The sequence below is a fragment of the Phasianus colchicus genome, chromosome 2 (assembly GCF_987193195.1).
Source record: "Phasianus colchicus chromosome 2, bPhaCol1.hap1.1, whole genome shotgun sequence".
NCBI lineage: Eukaryota > Metazoa > Chordata > Aves > Galliformes > Phasianidae > Phasianus > Phasianus colchicus.
This window is the reverse complement of record NC_143437.1, coordinates 25123205-25142981: the sequence shown is the minus strand read 5'-3', so window position 1 is coordinate 25142981 and position 19777 is coordinate 25123205. Positions and strand designations below refer to the sequence as shown.

The 19777-nt window shown below is 36.5% G+C and overlaps 1 protein-coding gene across 1 annotated transcript in view; it reads left to right on the top strand.

Annotated features, from left to right (window-relative positions):
- LRPPRC (leucine rich pentatricopeptide repeat containing) overlaps positions 1-13981 on the top strand; it is an 87479-nt gene extending 73498 nt beyond the window's left edge. The window contains exons 32-38 of the mRNA XM_031594817.2: positions 2072-2276; positions 4295-4434; positions 4618-4733; positions 7302-7376; positions 8771-8855; positions 12007-12149; positions 13457-13981. Coding sequence (XP_031450677.2) covers positions 2072-2276; positions 4295-4434; positions 4618-4733; positions 7302-7376; positions 8771-8855; positions 12007-12149; positions 13457-13513 — 821 coding nt within the window. The 3' untranslated portion in view covers positions 13514-13981. The remainder of the gene's footprint in view (positions 1-2071; positions 2277-4294; positions 4435-4617; positions 4734-7301; positions 7377-8770; positions 8856-12006; positions 12150-13456) is intronic.
- The last annotated feature ends 5796 nt before the right edge of the window (positions 13982-19777 follow it).

Sequence of the window (19777 nt, the reverse complement as noted above, 5' to 3'; positions counted from 1 at the left end):
AGACATTACTTTAGAAGCAGTCCTTTTATAATTTTCAGCTTTTGTCTCTCTCTGGTATAGCACTAAGTTTTGCCATCTCAAATCCTAAATATTACACCTCCAAATCTACTCCAGATATCACTGATATGTCTGTTTTGAGGTCATCTTCTTTTACCTGCTTTCTTTTCAGCTAGAAAATCTAGAATCCTAGATTTTTGCCACCTCAAACCTCTCACTACTTATACTCCAGAAGTGTTACCTTTTACACAATAGAATGTTTTTCAAGAGGTCTCTTGAATTGCATGAGCTTGCATTATTTTATTTTCCTTTACTTTGTGCACTGAATGAGCTTTTTTTTTTGTAATGTATTGGAATATTTAGAATTTATCCTTGTTTCTATTTCAAGGATAATTACTTCTCTTTAAGTGAAGCCTTGAAAATGGAAGCTACTAAGTGTTTTGACCATGTTGACCATTTTCTAAGGCTCAACAATTTCAGAAATCTAATATAGCGAGTTCAGTTTAACCTGTATCTTGTGATGGCAGGCATACCTCTATACCTCTTGAGCTTTCACTTCTGTGAAACTTGCATGCTTTATCACTTCCTCAGAGAGTTCACCATCTTTCTTTACTATATAATGTGGTACAGTTTAATAATAATATAAATTACATAAATTACATAGCTCCCTGAGTATCCTCAAAATAGCTTTAATATCTTCCAGCAAGAACTCAGGTTATTTTAAGAGTCAAAATTTAAGTTATGTGGTATGGAATTTATGCAACTTGGAGGAAAGGTTTTTAAAAGGTAAGTGGTAGACTTTCAGAAGCAGAGTTAGCTGCTTTTAAGTACTGAAAAGTAAAGGGATTACATTATGAATTCAGATTTGTAGTGAGTGCTTTTGCTTAAGGAGGAAAAGTAGTGCTGCATATATTCAACTTCCAAGTCTTTCTCTGTCCTTGTTACTGAGAAGGCTGATCATGCTACAAGCATAAGGAGGGTCCACACTTAGAGGCAGAAGACAACATGAACTTTACATGTTTGGTGTGTTAAGTTTGCTTTTAGATTTCAGTACTATGATGTTCCCCATACAAGAGAAAGAGAAAGGAGAAAAAAAAAAAGGGTCAGAAGGGAAATGTGATGGGAAGGAAGGTTAGGCATACAGGATGTTTTTTCTTCCTCTCTTGTAAAAGGTAATATTTGGTTTCTGCAGTACCTGCATATTGAATTGGAATGTTAATGCTGTGAAGTTCAAGTGGGTGTATGTTATGTTAGAAGTGTTATCCCTTGGTATGATAATTATTATCTGTGATTAATCCTGCCTCTGCTGGTAAGGAGTAAGAGATTTTTACCAGAGGGGCATGTCATTCTGTGTCTTTGCTCATCCATAATGTAAATTGACGTGAATTTTTGTTGAATAAATGAGAGTGACTGCATCTGTGTTGGGCTGTGGGAATTTGTGACAGACACACAGAAGTCTGATCTGGGGGTGTTTTTAACATAGGTGATTGCTATCATTTTATCAGTTCTTGAGATAACAGTCCAGTTTTTAGTCTGTTTTTTGTTCTTGTATGGAAGCATATCACATGCTTTTATTTACAATTGCTGATAAACACTTAAAGTTTTGGTGTACACTTAAAATATTAGATGTAAGCCATTTCAGTAGTGAAGTAATTTTTCAAATAAAATTTTAGTTCTTAAGTATGCAGTATTTTTTATTTCCATTAAAGAAACTTAATTATAGCTGGTTTGGAGAAAGCAAACCACATACATTCTGGCTTCAGGATCGTAAGAGAAGATGTGTGACATCACTTCTTCCCCTGAGCTGGGTATTAAAATAAAATAATTAAATGTCAATCTTATTTAATGCTTTTTTTTTTAATTGAACAAATATTAAAGTATTGTATCCTACACTGCTGTTGAAAGTTTTTTGTGTAGATGTTATAATTTTCTATCCTAGTTTGGGGGAATTGCTTCAGCACAAGAATTGTTTCCTATACAAGTTTCTAAAAAGGTAAGATTAATGATACCAGTAGCATAATTATCTTCTGAACTAAGATCTGAATTTTATCTCCTTTGTCTTCACATTCATTAGATGCCGTTGCTGCTTTCCAAGGAATGCTTGACAGTGGCTTGTTGCCTTCTAGACCAGCAGTTATTGCGCTTACTCAGGCTTTAGCAATGAAAGGAGATCTGAGGAACTTAAAAGCACTTGAAAACATGGTGGAAAGCATCACAAAATCGATTGGTTTATCTCCCTCCCTAATTTCTAATGCTATTGCACTGGCTCACACACAGAAGTAAGTGTTTCTAGGACTTCCCCTGGAAAAAAGGCACTTATATTCAATTTCATTTTTTTTCCCTTCTTACTATCCTAGATGTTAAAAATCCAGGCTGAGTACTGTGCTGTTCAGTTTTGTTCTGATCTTATTTTACAAATACATTTGGGATTTTGAAAGCATTTAATGTAGTACAGGGATGGCTGTGAGATATTTGGGAGATCATAAGGTCGTCTTTGGTGTAATTAGTTTTGATACTTAGCACCTCACATGAGGTGTTCTACTTGGTGTTTGCTCGTAATCTCTATGAAATCTGCATGTCAAATAGAGTTACTTCATCAGTATGTACAAAAAACCTGGAACTTTGCATATGCAGATTATGCACATTATATCAGACCAGAAACAAAAACTGTAACCTGTTCCAGTAATTGAAGTTGTAAAATATGATTGTGTTTACCCTCAAAATGAGAAGCCCAGTTCTGTTTCTGTGGGGTAGTTTGACACTTTTTTCAATAATGAAAAATTGAGGAAAAATCATCTCCTATTCTAGGCTTCAGTTTCCATCAAGTCAATTACCCCCAGATTTGGATTATTCTTTCATTTGAATGTTTAATTCAGTATTATTCTGTCCAGCATTTTTATTTTAGTGGATACAATGATACCCTACTGAGTTTATCCTTCCCCTAAAACTGCATGAGAGAAGCACTTTTATGGAAAGTGAGTACGATGAACTTTCAGATAAGGAAGCCTACGTATCCTCCTTTTTTATTTCAAACCGGTTTCATTGGCTAAAGCTCCTCCATCTAATAGCTAAATAGCTGTGTAGTATGTAAGAGATACTTCATTGCCTTGGGCATGCCAGACCAGAGAGTATATTTACTGTAGTGTCTGGAAAAGCAAGATGATTTAAATTGAAGGAGAACTCTGCAAGCTGGTTCCAGTAGTAAGCTCACTGTTTTCAGCCACTGAAAAACCATAAGGAACTTGAATTCTGTAAGCACGTAGATCCAAGTGGTCGTTGGCACACAATAGGAGTGAACTGATTTTTTCCGAAGTCAAAACAATCCAGAGGAGAGGTAGTTCAGGACTAGGCTCCTTGCAAAGTCATGACTTGTTCATAAACTTCGTCAGATTGGCTATGGAAGTAGGTAAGTAAATCACTGTGCAGATACAGCTTAAGCAGCATCAACATTTCTTCTTCCATACCAAATCTAGCTTAGCTGTATGAAAACATTTAGCAGAGGCATAAATAACAAGTGCCTCTTATATAGTTATGTATCTTGCAAGCTGCACCTTGCAAACTATGAAAAACTGCAAAGTTCTTACAAGTACTTTTACATTTGTATATCTTATGTTCAAAGCATTTTTCATAGATTTCAAATGTGCTACATTTCTGCTTCACCTAAAAGCATCATGCTCTGATTTCTTTTCTAAATTAAATTTGTTTTTATAGTAGACCGATAGAAATGTCATATGAACTTTTAAAAATGCTAGAAATACAGCTTTCACTCGAATGATTACTTCCTACATTATTTAATTAGCATTCTCTATACTGTGCTTAGAGATGAGAGCGTTTAGGCAAAGGTAATGGCCAGATGGCATTTAGTATCAGTTTTTGCATCCAAAAAGGCATAAATGGGAAGAGTTGACTAAATAATTAATTGAATAGCATAAAGAAATATGTACATTGTCTTTATTAATTATTCAGATGCCGTTAATGTTTTGATTTTTATCTTCTGGCTTTTCAGAACACTTCCATAAAGCAGCTAACTAGAACTCTCCTTTGTTAAATTAGGGAAGAAAATTACTTAGGTATTCTTAAAGGTCAAAGGTAATTCAAAAATTTGACTTAAGGATAATTTATCTATTCAGTCATAAATGGCTTCACTTTCACAATATCTGAATGAAGTTGTAGGTAATCAACCATTCCTGGAAAGTATAGCATTAATGGAAAAAATAAGTATGTAAATATAATTGATTCTATAGGTTTAGAAATCTTGATTTCAGAAATCAAGCCAGTTTAATATTTTTTTTCCTAGCAATGACCTTGATGCTGCGGTGGAATACCTTGAGCCTCTGCTTATCTCTGGTGCACAGAATCCTGATCAACCTGTCAAAAATATTTCCTTTTTGTTACGAAAGGTGTCTGAGAAAGGATTAGAGCCAGCTTTGGAAAAATGTAAGTTAATTGCAGTTGTATTTAAATATTCTGACTGGACAGAGATGCTACAGAAGAGCTATTACATGTAAAATCTGCTCTGTCAGCATAAATCATGCCACTAAAGTTTACAAAAGTGTCTTTTCAATCAAAGAATTTCCTTATTTCCTTTCTGTTTTCCGCATATTTTCTATCAATTTGTAGTTGGTGTGATGGCAGAACGACTAGCCAATCAGTTTGGAATTTACAGACCTGTCACAGATCTTTTCCTTCAATATGTCAGTGAAGACAGAGTGGATGATGCCAGATCTCTACTACAGGTAATGACATAACAAGAGGTACAGAATGTATAGTGCTCTTCAAGTATAAACAGAGAAATTATGAAAAAAGAGATGTGTAGCATAGGCAAATACTATAGCATGCTTTTGAATTACAGCATGAATAACACAGTTAAATGATTCTGAACCATGAGATAGTCTAGTATTAGTAGAAGCAGGAGGTGCTGAAGTCAGAAAGCTTTTTGTCTCCTAACAACTTGAAGGAAATGAAGGCAGGTATATAGCATGAAATTCCACCCAAAACGAATATTTTTTCTTAAGTTTTCTGTTAAATAGTACTGCTTCTTGCTAACCATTTCCTTACTATTCATCACATAATTTCTTAAGTACTGTAAACCCGACACATCTCTTGTAGCTATACAGTTCACAAAGTAGAAGTGGGCAGTGTTTGCTTTTTGTTGCCTGATTTTTTTGTTTTCATAACATTGTATTTACAAGCTGTATTCAAGATTTATTAAGAGCTCAATGACTTTCTGTTCACTTGAGCGTCGCACATGCACTGAAAGAAAAATGCTGATTTCTGGGAGACAATCTCAGCTCCATTTAGTAGCTGTCAGGGAACGACAACCATGTTCATGTTGTTTTGGCAGCGCTGAACAGAGCCATGATGGAGCCAGAATGAGCACTAGTTGCTGAGCGGTGGCTTCAGCCAGCCAGTCTCTTCCCAGCAGTCCAACAGCCACATGGTGCTGTTGCCTGCTTGGGGCGTCTCAAACAGGAGCCTGCTACCAGCTCTTGGTGGTGAATACTATTTGCTCACCAGCTGAGGAGTGTTTTAAGCTGTTATGGAAGCACTTCTGCATCTTGGAGCAAGTGCTTTATGATTTTCAGGACCTTTTTTTTTTTAAAAAAGGAGGAACACATGCTGACAAGTGTGTTCAGTGTGATTTCTGCTACAGAATGAGATCTATTATTTGAATGTTGTCCTGTCTGGAATATTAGTATTTCATTATTATTACTGTTTTGCCCAACTGGCTCTCTGAGTAGTAATTTAAAAGGAGAAAATTTATTCCTGCATTTCTGAAGTTTTTAAGTAAAAGCTATTTATCTTCCAAAAAGAAAAAAAAAAAAAGCAAACTGAATTATTTCTAGTGATTTCTTTAAGTTTCCTAAAAGTTTTTATTACAGCAGTTTCCAACTGTTGGAATTAGGTTCAGAGCCCTGCAACGTGCTAGAACTAACATTCTGTTTGCTGTATCTCAGACAAGAGTTGCACAGATTCTTCATGGTACATGAGCATTCATGGATAAGTTTGTGTTGAAACCTTCATGTATGACATAACTTTACATATGCTATGGAGATAACTCAAGTTGTGTTAAAAATCCTTGACTGTTATTCTGGATCAAGTGTTGACTAATAGGAAACCAGAAGATAGTAATAATCACTGACCACTGTTTGTTGTTCTTTTGGAAAGAGACCACAATCTTAAAAATAAAATAAAATAAAAAAAAAATCCACACCTTTCTGGGAGTAGTCCGTTTCTTTCCTGTCAGAGCTCTTATTCAGTAGAGAATGTTGCAGGCTTTTCCATAAATGCTTTGCCTCTTTATGACTACAAAGCAAATTTTTGTTGGAGCACTAGCAGTACATAGGTGCCAACGTTTTTGTTTCAGATTCTCTGATGGAATGAAGCTTCAACTTTTCACCTGTACCTTAAAGAGCTTGTTAAACAGCACTGCATATATAGTACACTGATTATGGAATAAAGCAAAATCTCTTGTTTGAAGATGTCTAAGCTACTGAGTGTAGAAATTCTTTGTATTTTCACATGCACAATACCTCTCTTCCTGGGCATTTGAGTACTTATACCTTACAGCTTATAAGTAGTGCTGTGCACTATAGGAATTTTAAGACTGGCACCTCTGAGGAGCATAAGCTTAAGTATTGTCTTGTATACATTGTTTTACCCTCATTTCTCAAGTAAAATAGATTTTTGATTTATCTGTTCTGTCTCAAACTTTTTTTTTTAAGTTCAGCTTCTCTCTCTCTCCCTCAAACACTGTCTATTGCAGTGAAAGCCTTTTATAAAATAGAGAGATTGAAATCAGTCCTTTGTATGCTTAAGTGTAGGTAATTATACTTTAAAGAGAACTTGCTTTGTACATTTTAATTTTTATAAAGAAACGAGCAGTTATCTCCCTGACACCTTATTAAATGTATAATTAACCTTATGATCCCTAGCTCACTTGTGAATGCTTGGCAGTATAATTGGAGAGGAATAGTGTTTCTCTTTTTCATTCTTTTGCAGTCCTAAACCTCGTTTTTGTGGTACGTTGAAGTATTAGTTTAATTCTTTCCCCTTTTGTTTTACACAAACTTTATACCTATGATTTTAAAAGCAACGTTTACCAAAACTGTGCATGAAATGAACTTGTTTCCTCTATGCAGTGGTTTTTCTTTATTTAATTGTCATTTATTTACTTTGTGAATAGGTAATATGTATTAAAATATAATTTTAAACATTTGCATTTGGAAATGCTCAAGTTTTGTCATTTATTTTAATCACTAACCTACTCACGGCAGCTACATTAACTATTTCTTTTTCTTTAGAGGTGTGGTGGATTAGTTGAGGAGAAGAGAGCTTTTGTGAATTATATGATGAAATCAGCATCTAAGCCTGGACAGGTATAATGTTTTTTCCATGTTTATCGTTGCATAGGTAGCATATACATATGTAGTACATACTTCTTAATCAACTTTTGTGGAAATATTTTGGATCTTGAACTTCACAGTTAACTGCTTTATGAGGTTTCTCAAGATTGGGGAAAAAATGTTAATTTGCAGAGTCAGACACATTTAAAAGAATGGTTTATTTTATGGATCATAATGAAAAGGAGAATATAATTAATATTTTTCTGTTGTTTCAGTAATTTTGTGTGTTTTTGATGTCGTACTTTATACGCTACGAATTTCATGCTTTTATTTTCTTATTTTGCTACTCAGTTCTGTATTGCAACCTGAACATACTTATTTTGTTGACTGCATTATACGAATACAAATGCAAGTTAGTCTCAGCCCCTCTCTAATGATTAAGTGCTTCTGTATTTTCACTAAAAGACTTATTTCACATTACTTGTTCTAGTGGTTTATACACACATCTAGTCTGAGCATCTGTTTGGATTCCTGGCTTTGTGCTCACTCCTTGTAATTTCACATATGCTATCTGCCTTCCTTACTGCTGTCCCTCCTCTCCATGTACGGAAAAAGGAAACCAGAAAACAGTAGACCAGCCACACCTTGATTTCTTCCATAGGAGAGTAGTATCAGGAGACACTTAATGCAAAAAACAAGAATAATTCTCAGATGAGGGAAAATGCATATTCTTATTTTAAGGAAGTTGCTGTTAAAGATTCAGTTACAGATTAAAAATTCTTTTGTAAAAATGATGGCAGTTAGTACAATCTTTTGGTGTCCATGAAAGAACATGAAAGAAATCAGAAATTTTGAAATTTTCTAACTTTTGGCCTGGTACTTGTATAACAAAGGAGAAGTTTCTAGTATGTGATAAAAATGTCTCTTCTGTATACTTTTTTTTTTTTAAGATCTGAGTGTTTGAAATTGGAGTCAAAGGTTGAGGGAGGGAGGCTCCAATTTTAAGCACATTAGTCAGTGATCTGAGTACTTTTAAGCACTGATCATAGCTACCATTGACCTCTAGGTCAATGAAGGCTGCTGAGTGGTTTGAATTCTTTTTTAATTTGGTTGAAATCCTGACATATTCTCATTAGTACATGAATTGTTTCCTTCAAGAAATAAAAAATAAAAATAAAACCAAGTCGTCTTGAAAACGAGTTTTGATCCCATAGTTTGTTCATTTTGCTTACCAGATTTCCTTATCCATTTCTTAACCATATGCAGAAATTTGCAAAATATTATGTCTATATTCAATTGAGCAATCAATTCTTTGTAATCATTGTAGTTTTTTTTTTTTCCACTGGAAAGTTCTCAAATAATTATTTTAGTTTTGGCAATTTTATTTGCATTTAATGCTACTTTTGTCTATGCTTCAAATCTCATAGGCAAGGAAGATCGAGACGCTTCTAGAACTGATTCCTGACAACATAGATTTGGAAACTGCATACCGTCACCTCTTAAGATGTTACGGTAAATTAATGGAATTGGTTCCTAGTGAAAAACAAATCACGAGGCATTCAAAAATGTCATGGAAATGTTCAGAAGAAGAGTGGGATCTGCACTGCTCAAGTTGTAACATATATTTGGTTCTGAGGGTGGAGGGAGGGGAACCATAAGTTTTTTGTGTCTGTGGTATGGACCTAGCTATTAGACTGGGAAAACAACTAACAGACCGAAGCCTTGACTCCTTTACATGGGGAGCTGGTTAAAGGAAACTGTTAAAAAGAGGCTGTGTAAGGAATTGTGGAATGAATAAGAGAAATGCTGTAAAAAATGAATGATTCTTAAAACGAATCCAGCTTTTTTCATAAAATGTATCTCTTCATTCCTTTTATGTGTGTTTCAAAATCATAAGTGATTAGATCTATCAGTAGTGTGCAATGCCGTGACCTTGCTGATGCTAGTGCTTTAATTTAGCCAAAATTAATATTGAAGATGAATTCATTTGGATTTGGGTAAATAGTTGATTTCAAGTGCTAATCTCTTTATTGTTGAAGTCAGAGGGGAACAGCTTTAAGAATCAAGTTGCTTACTTAAATACAATTTTTTTGCAATGCTCTTGAGAAATCAGTACAGATAGCCCCTCTGGCAGCACTCAGTTGGAAGATTGCTTGCATGTTCTTTGCTCTGTGGACTCCAATATGGTCCTCCAGTTTTATTACAAGGTGGAAACACTTCACACTTATATTGCAAGCAAAATGGTATAATGACAGAAGTCCACTCATTCCAGTCTATCACAGAGGAATTAAATAGTAATATTTAAGTAAAACACTTCAAAAACAAATCCGAAGTATAGGGTTAAAGGCATACAAGATTCACTGTATTTTATTAACTTTGTGGAAGTTCTCATTTTGTAAAGCGATTGAACTAAGATTTGCTCTAAACACCTAAAACAGTGGTTAGGGTGTATCTAACATGCAAAGCCACATGTAAATGAAAAGATGGTTGCTGTAATTTCTTTAGGTGAGACATAGCTGATTCATAACCAGTTGTAGAGGAGACGTTCAATTCCTGCACAATTAAAAGCTGTTCCCAGGTTATTCTGTACAGTCGTCTCATTTGTATAAGACACTGATTCCACTCCCATATCACTTGAAACCATGCACATCAGTTACCGTAGCAGTGCTGGGCTGGATGAGTCATTTTAGGATATTGTTGCATTATTATTCCATTTTTCTGTTTAAGGAAGATGTTATCTTTGGATGCTTGGGAAAGAAATAGAGAATGAAGTATTTACTGTATTCTTTCCCCACCGTGTATGTAAAGACTTGTACATTCGGAGTTCACAGTAATTAGCTACCTCTTACCCTTAACTTCTTCTCTTCCGTCTTTGATATTTTCTGCGGTGGTGGGTTATGTTAATTTCATGTGTCAATTTAAATGATCAGCAGTGAAGCCTTTAGCACAAAAATTTAGAAAGCTTGTATTCTAGCCCAGAAGGCTAGAAATAAGATCTTTAAAAAAAATCATCTTTAAATAATGGTTACTGAGCTTTAAAACATTATTCCTCATTTGGGACTGAGTCCAGCTGTGCAGTACCACCTTTTTTCTAGAAAACAGATAATTCTCCAGTCGTATCCTTGTTATTTCAAATTAATTGGAAAGAAAAAAGAATGAAAATAAATAGACATGAAATATTTGTGAGCTTAGCAAAGATATGATAGAACTGCTGAGAGAAGATTGGTTATGTAGCACAGATCTATCATCAAACACATAAAGAGGCATTTCATCGCCTTGAGATGTGATCCACCACTAGATTATTTCTTGAATAAGGAAATACTCAAGATACCATTCTCATTTGGGTGGTCTATTAAACACAGTGTAAGTATTATCTTTTTTGTTTTCCATACAATAAATATTTCTAATTTCAGGAGATAGGAAGTTAACAATTACTGTTAGACTTTTATTAAAGCACTGCTTCTTGCAGTTTCTGCACTAGCCTCCCACATTCAAAAAGTTCAGCTGTTGGCCCGTGGGAAGCTTTTTTCATAAGAAAGAGACCTAGCCTGTCAATTTCTGCATAGTTTTAACTTTATATTTTAAACTCTAATAACTACTGGTGTTGTAGCCCTTATGTTTGTGAGGATGTCACTCCAAATGTTAACAAAAGCTGAGGCAGCATCTCCAATACTGCAGATACTTGGGTTTTCTAGCAGAAAAAAAAAAAAGGAAAAAAAAAATTATTGGATGCAGTGGTTTTCTTGTTCACAAGTTGCTAGGAATTGTTTTGTGGCTACTAGGACACTGCAGTCAACAGTTAAACTCTTGGGGACTGCTTTAATTTCTTTAATTTCATCCTGATATGCTTAAGCAGAGATCTGAGCAACAGGAAAGTCTACAGTTAAAGTGTGTGTCAATGGAAATGGACTGCCATGTTTCTCCCTTCTCCTGCTTCAGAATAAGGAAAATATACTTCATTGTTCTACAGCTGCTAGCAGTAAGAACTGTAGATAAATTAAGAATGGATTAATTAGTGCCTGTTTCAGTTGATGCCATTTATGTAATATGCAGAAAAATCTTACTGGTTACCTAAGCACTTAACATTTATAATAATGTTAGTGGATCAGCAAAAATTTTCTTCTGCTCATGAAGTGGATTTTTTTTTTTTTTGTAAAATGAACGCTTGCCCTTCTATTTGTTCCTTCAGGTTACAGTTTTTATATAGCCAGCGCTTGTAGCTGTAACAATATTTTCTGCCTGTACTTAAAAGAACAGAGTTATGTTTTAGAGTTCTTAGAAGCTGAACATTAGTGTTTTTTATTTTAGCTCTTGTTTTTATTTTATGTCATTTGCCTCTGAAAGAGGCATATGACTTTGTGTCTCACATCTTAGAGTGGTGTCACTATTCCTCGTGGTTTCAGCACGTTCTTGAAGGAATTTGAAGCTCATCCAGCCTCAAATAAAAGGGAAGGCAGGAACGGCAGCTATCTGTTGTATTCTCTTCATATGAGAATTGCAGTGAAATATGAAAAAAACAGAATGTTCATAATATTGTATATTAAAATACTTAGAATATGTCTTGGGAAGTAATAGAAATGAGCCACTTCATGGAAAGAAGTGAAAAGAGGAGCTTTTTACTATTGGGGAAGGTTGGTTTTGATTTCTTTCTTTTTCCCTTTAGAATTAGATGGGGACGTTGCTTCTGTAAAGGCTGTGTATGAGAAAACGAAAGAAAAGAATATACAGCTGCCTGAGCTATCTCTGAAATCTCTAGCAGCTTTTCTGAAGAAAGCAGGAGAGCCTGTCCCTTTCACTGAGCCCCCTGTGAGTATTTCCTAATTAAGAAATAGATCTACAGAACTGTGTATTTCAATGTCAATAAAACAAATTGCATGAATAATTACATAGGGATTAAATCTCTGCAGAGACTCCTCAAAGGAGGTAATAATGTATGAAGTACTGAGTGCTGCAGGAGTTGTAGTAATCTTGAGTTGGATTTGACTTGGGGAAATACAGCTCTTGGGGCTTATTATGTTTAAACTACCCGATCCTTATCAGGCATTCATCTACAGGTGTATGTTTATCAAATGTCCTTTGGGTATTTAAGTGCGTGAACTTTAAAGGCTTACAGAATGTGTATTTCATAAACAATTAATGGGTTCTAGTTTTCATTAATTGCTAGCGTTATATCTAATACAAGTTGCTATCTTGGTATGATGGGATTTTAGAACTGGAGGAATTATTTTTGTATGACAGCTTTACTTCTGGCTGCCTTGCCAAGATGCATGCAACTGTGCAAATACATCTTGTTTGAGGGTGACAAATGGCATGACACTAAATTTGTCAAGACTGCAAATACTTCTCACATCATTCCTTTCACTAGTAGTCTGCTAGTATCATCTCAAGGAAGCAGTCTTAAATAATGACTTATTATATTTTCTCTCTCTTTTCAAATTTCTTATTGCCATCTGCTAGCTGATTTTTATACTTTAAGATTAGTGGTTTTGTGTAGTTCTCTGAAGAACTGATTATATCTAGTTTGTCCATACTGCTTCATGACAAATGTGATTTTTTTTCCTTTTTCAAAGAATCAGGAAATAGACTCAGAATGTTTTAGCCTGTTAACAGCTGCCTTTTTTCGGCAACTTTGACATAATTTGAAATATGAATTTTTATTTAAAAGCTAGAGTCTCTATTTCTTACATGTAGTTAATGAAAATAACATTTTTCAAAGTCACTGGAATGATTCATCTTCTGATTTCCCTGTGCATTTTTTTCTCTAATACAACTTTGTGTTTAAAGGCAGCTTGGAATTTTTTTTGACACAACTGCAGATTGCAGTTAAAAAGTATTTTCATTTTTTAAATGAAATTGATTATATTATTGCATTTTGTAATAGAAGCTTCATTGTGCATTTTTGGCAAGGTTTTCCTTTTCCTTTTATTCTCTCTCCCTGGGATTTCTCTTAATTATACAGACTTCAATACAGATCTAGTTTTTCATGACAGAGAGTAATGGATTTTGCTTTTGTCAAGATACATGACTTTGTTTCAAGATACATGACTTTGTTCAGAATTAGTAACTTTTCAGTTGGAATAATGTTGAACTTGTTTATTCCACTCTATTTATAGGAGTCATTCAAATTCTATGTGGAAGAATGGAGGAAAAGAAGATTGGAAGCATCATAAACAGTCTTTTATGCTTTAGTTGTTTATGAAATTAAGTATTCAATAAAAACTCAAAAAAAAAAAAAAAAGCATGCTGTTTTGTGTAATTTTTAATATAAATACTGTGTTAAAGCAGCACTTTCTATAGCTGTAACCAATAGAAACTCGTTAATAGAAATGCTTTTCTCATGTTAAAGTTGTAATGAAATATCATTATGCTACTTTCTGGGCTACTTCTAATTTGATGTGTGACCTACTATAACTTGAACTGTATTTTGACTACTGTTGACTCACCAAATATATGTATATCAAGAAAGTTGCCATAGGGGTGTGCAACTGTAACTTCACTGAACTGTGTTATCCTGTGTTGTTGTTTGCCTGGTCAGTGTAGTTGGGAGTGAAAGTGGAAGGGTAAATAATGTCATCTTCTGGATTCATCTGTATCTGTACAGAAAATAAACATCTCTCTTTTTTTAGATTTCTCCTCAATGTACCTCTTGTTATTATGTTATAGGGTTTGATATCACAAAGGCAGAATACTTTCATGTTCTATGCTAGCTTGTGTGTCATAGCTTTATGTCATCTTTAATTCGTTCTCATTAATGATAGGTTAATTTTAAGGGTGTATGGTCTACATGTGTATGAAAACATGCCTTTCAGAAAAAGGATTGTCCATTATTTGCTGGGTCTGCAGTTTCTTGCTGGGAGACTGATAGGCACAGTTTATTTGTGTAAATGTGGGAGTAAACCTGACCCTATGTAAACTTTTGCAGTCTGGAGCTGTGGCATTGTGTGAAGCGATGACACTTACAAATCACAAAGATAAGAGGTGCATAGAAAATACATGCTGTATCTCTGTGAATAATTATGAAAAGCCACAAATGCGTGCATCAGTTTAACAAGTGGAAAACAGTGTCTGTGTAGTACTTCAAAGAGGTTTTAATGAACTTTGGAATTTGATTCCTCACAGATGGTTGCAAATGAAGGTTTGCTACCACGTGTTTTCTAACTTTTAGTGATTCTTTACATTTTCAGTTTATTAACTTTGCCTGTTCCCACATAGGTAGGCTTGTGGAAATGTAAAATTCATCTTTGCACGCAAGATTTGGGTGACATTTTGAAAGATTTGTACTCTGTTGTTTGCTATGTCTCAGGAAGAAATTGGGACCCAATTAGTAAGTAAAATTTCCAATTAACTAGGCAGTGTATTTATAAATACACTGAAAATTCCTGCTGTACTCACTCTCTGGTGCAGACCCTGTCCCTAACCCCCAGCTGCCCCTCCCCTTACAGCTCCATGCTGTTCCCTCAGCCCTGTCGCTGTCACACAGAGCAGAGCTCAGCGCTGCTCCTCCGCTCCCTGTGAGGAGCTGCAGCTGCCATCAGGCCTCCCCATAGCTGCTCTGCCCTGGGCTGAGCAAACGCAGGGACCTCAGTGCTCCTCACACACCTTGCCCTTCAGACTCTTCACTGCCTTTGTAGCTCTTTGTTGGACACTCTAATAGTTTTATGTCCTTTTTGAACTCCGGTGACCAACCCCCTTCCCAGTGCTGGAGGTGAGGTTGAAGAGGCCGATGGCAGTGCTGGGCCTGGGGCACCCAAGGGTGCTGTTGGCCATTTGGGCTGCCAGGGCACACTATCTACTAAATTAGTGGTGTGGTTTTATGCTGGCTTTTACTACCTAGCTTACATAGGCTATGGGGACTTCACACAGATTTTAGTTGGGGCTGGGAAGGAGTTGCTAACATCCGGTTTTGGAATTTACCACAGAGTATTAACCTGTTATAGAATACAGTGGAAAAAGCTGGTAAGTCTTTAAAACCATCCTTTTATGCATGTAGTGGATTACATGGAAAGAAGACTGTACCTCCATGGTTCTAGCTATCTGATGCTCTTTCTTCCTAATTGGCAGAAAAATGCTATCAATTATTTCATAGCAGGTCTGGGAAGGCAGGGATTGTTGAGAGAGTAGGTGAATCCTGCCATTGTGTGATGTACTTCTGACTTTCTGTTCCAGTAAATGTTTCATCTACAATTAAGGAATGATTACATAGAGGAGTGTAGTCTCTCCTGTCTTTAAAATGTGGGACATTGAGGGACTGGTGCCACGCTGGGACACTGTCACCTCAGTCTTGAGCAAATGTTATGCTGGGAAGGTTTTGCAGAATCGGCATTTGTGCCATCTCTTCTAGAATACGCTTGAAATGATATTTCTTGTGCACTGGTGTGCTATGGGACTCAGCCATGTCAAGCATGAAGAAAAACAGAGTTTAGAAGGTTAGCCTTTCTTCACCAAATATGCAGACTGTTTCGCTATTTCTTCTTCATATTCAAAGAAGAAAACCTGTGAGATGATAAAATGCAGAATGGCAGTCTTGCAAACTTGTCACAGTGACTTATTTGTCCTCTTAGAAAACTTACTCTGTCATACTGACCGTAGCACTTATTCCTTTAAAGCAGATAAGAATTATTTGCCACTGGCCAGTGGGTAAGTGGGATTGTGCCGGATTCAGGACAGGTGCAGCATCTGTGAGATGGAAGCACTTTTCCAGAGGCTTCCTTGGGAAGCTGAGAGCGTGCTGACATGAAATGACCCGACATCTTCCTGTAAAGAGCAAATCGTGTGAGCATGCATGTGTTTGCATACTAGTGTGCCCTGATTGGGGTTGAGAGGACTGGAAAAAGCTTGCTGCTTGAATTGAAATGATTTAATGTCGCCTCTGTGACCTGTGCCACATTATGGACTCTCCTCCAACACCCCTTGAGATAAGGGATAAGGCTGTTTCTTGGTGTTTTTTTTTTTAAGCTCAACGTATAAGAAGTTTCTTTGTTAACTACTAGTATAGTAATTTTGCATCATGATAATTATATGCTGTAGTTCTGTCCTTATCTACTAAAACAGTTCACTCAACTTGCTGTCTCCTGAGACCCTTTTCTGTAGAAATGGAGCTTGATAGGTTAGTAGTGGTCTCTACGCTCTTGTAACATGTGTCCACTGTTGTAAATTGAGTAGCGGAAGGAATCATATATTTTGGTAGTAGCAGCTCTAAAGGTTTTTATAGATTGAGTGCCTGAGTCAGCAGGAATCCAGCTGCATTTTACAATAAGAAGCTGGGATTGTAGCACTGACAGTAAGAGCATAAGTGCACATCATGACAGAAGTAGGCTGGAAACATTCACCAGAACACCACTGACTTTATTTCTGTTCTCAAAGGTGTGATGCTTCCAGAATGTCGAAGAACTCAGTTTAAGAGGAGGCAGCAGAGGCAATGAATATGACCAGGAGGTTTTGCTGTTCAGTGAGCATTGTGAGAAATGTGTCAGTACCTAAAAGGCAAATTCAGTTTCCAGCACCACTACATTGTTCCAGTACAGCTGAAGAAGTGAACAGGTAGGAAATAGACTGGCATAGAATTTAACCTTTTTAGTAAAAAATTTCTATTACTTAACATTGTTCCTGTAATTTCTGTGTAAGGTTAACTGCATAAAGAGATTACCTTTGCAGAATGGTTGCAGCCTCTGGTACTTTGCCAGTGAGTTTGAGAATCAGTAACCAGGGGAAAGGTAATAACCTTTTAAATTAGTGGCTCCAGTCAAGACTGTAATGTAATCCCAGGATGCATCTCTGAGTGTGCAGATCCTCTGCTACAATAGCAAAGCTCTGGGTTTTCCTTTCCTGAGGTATGGATGAAAGAGCAAACATGGAAGTCTGAGGTTTCACTTTCCAGTTTCCTGTAATTAGAAAAATGAAATAATAGAAACTGTCTTATGCAGTAGCTGCTATAGATGGGAGTTCCATGTTGATCTACTTTTAGATAAAACCATTTATGCAAGGTTTCTCTCTGATACTTTTCAACCCCTATACTACAATTGGCTAATTCTTCACAGCTACTCATGTGACAACTGTAACACTGTAATAAAGTAGCAGGATCTATATAGCTGCTGTAATAGCTACACACGCCTGTGAAGTTTTTTTCTCGTAGTTTTTTCCCTCAGAGCTACAAGCGATGATCAGTGAAGGTCCAGCAGTGGCTTCACTGAGTTTATGCCTTAGTGGTTCTCTGAGACCTGATATTTGAATTGGTGTTGGCCATAAGAGGACCAAGCTAGCAGCTGTAGGCAATGCCTGAGGTCTGGTTCCATGGCAAGTGGATAAGACACTCTCAATGTGTTGGGCTGGTGGCAGTGCCACCATGGCTCCTTATCATCCTCATGGCTCCCCCTGTCTTGTTTGCCAGAAGTCACAAAGGAGGCTTGTTCCAACCTCATGCTTCTCAACTTAGAAAGCAGCTATAGAAATAAGTGCATTATTGCTAATGTAACTTAAGATGGCTCTAAAGATGAACTTGAATACAGGACGTGTTAGTACTGGGACTGTTGTGATTTCTTTGCATGTTCTGATATTGAAGTTGAAGCCTGAGATGAGACAGTAAATAAAGAGGTGAGGGTGCTGAGCCCACCAGCTAGGTGCACTCTGAAGCACTTTCTGGGTAAACCAAAAACAAAACAAACCATTGAACCATTGCCCTGGGTACTTACACAGTTTCCTGGGATTTCTTTTAGATTAATTAAGATAGCAGCTGGAGCAGTTCCTATGGGCAAGTAGGTTTAACTGTAAATCACTCCTAACAATCATCAGATTTTAGGGCTTTCAGAATGCTTTGTAAATAAAAATTGCAATCTAAAATTCAGGATAAAAAGTGTATGCTCACTGAAAAAATCATTATGTGCCATCCTCACCATGCCCACTAATACCTGTCCCTTTGTGCCACATCTACACGCTATTGAACACATCCGTGGACAGTAACTTCACCACCTCCCTGGGCAGCCTTTTTCCAGTATCACACTACCCTGTTTGTGAAGATTTTTTTCCTAATATCCAATCTGACCCTCCCCTAGGCACGACTTATGGCCATTTTCTCTCATCCTATCACTAATAATTGGGAGAAGAGACCAACACCTATCTCACCACAGCCTTGTTTCAGGAAGCTGTAGAGAGTGATAAGATCTCTTCTGAGACTCCTCCACACTGAACAATTGCAGTTCCCTCAGCTGCTCTCCTTAAGACTCATGCTTCAGACCCTACACCATTTTCATTGCCCCTATTTGGACATGCTCTAGAATTCATGGTTTTGTTGATTTAGCATGAACATCAAACATTAACACTCAGAGCCAGTAATACCACGAGTCACGCCTAGTAACCCATTCAGCATTCCATGGAAGGGGAAAAATCCTAGATCTGGTGTGATAGCTGAATACACACGCATACACGTGTGTGTACACGTGTATATGTAGTGTGTATTTGTGTGGGTATATATATACATGTATGTATATGTAAAGTGTTAGATTTATTTTAAAAAACCCTTCAATATTCATATTTCCTTTATAGTTTAAATGACAGTTGTGTTTTTCATCTTCTATAGTGCGTATAAAATATTGAGCTCCAGACTGTTTTTGTGCCCGGGAATGCAATTTCTGCATTTGAGTGTCTTTCTTACTGTCATCAATAACATTATAAATTTGTCTAAATTCAGCAAGTAAAAACAAGGTTGAAAACTATGTTTTATACCACTAGCTGCAGGGGGCATAAAATTACGGTAATTTGTGGCTTTGCTATTGTCAGTCATGTACAGGAGTTTTTTCAGCAGAAATTTATCATGCGCCCAGCACTGAACGTACTATAAAGCTAAAATATGTTTTTTTTAAAATGCCTTGAGAAATTCCCAACAATGTAAGAAAAGCTAAATATTCATTCACCTTTCCTTTGCTGCTTTTAGAAGGGAAAAGTGTGAGGTGTGCATGGCCAAGCATTTTTGCAGTGTTGAGCTCTGCTGTGACCAGGAAGGATGCTTTTGGACTGCATCAGGACAGATCCTGTCCCAGCTTTCAGTTCACGGAATCGTAGCATCGTTTGAGTTAGAAGAGGGACCTTTAAAAGCCATCCAGTCCAACTGCCCTGCAATGAATAGGGGCACCTCCAGTTGCATCAGGTTGTTCAGAAAGAATTAAAAGATTAGGGTGTTTGTTGGTAAGCAGTCAATAAGGTAATATGTGGTTCTTTTAGGGTACTTCTTAGCACCATGATTTGTGTCACAAGCAGGAAGATGTGCCGTGTCAGGAATGAGCTCCTGAAAGAGGCTGCAATGCTATGCCACAGCTCTTGTGTTTTCTTCCTCTGACTTTCTCAGTGAAACTTGATTTCTGTCACAGTTCCTGCAGCTTCTTTCTAAACTTTTCTTCAGTCCTCAGTAAAAGAAAGCAAGCTAAGATAGTGTCTTGAGGAAC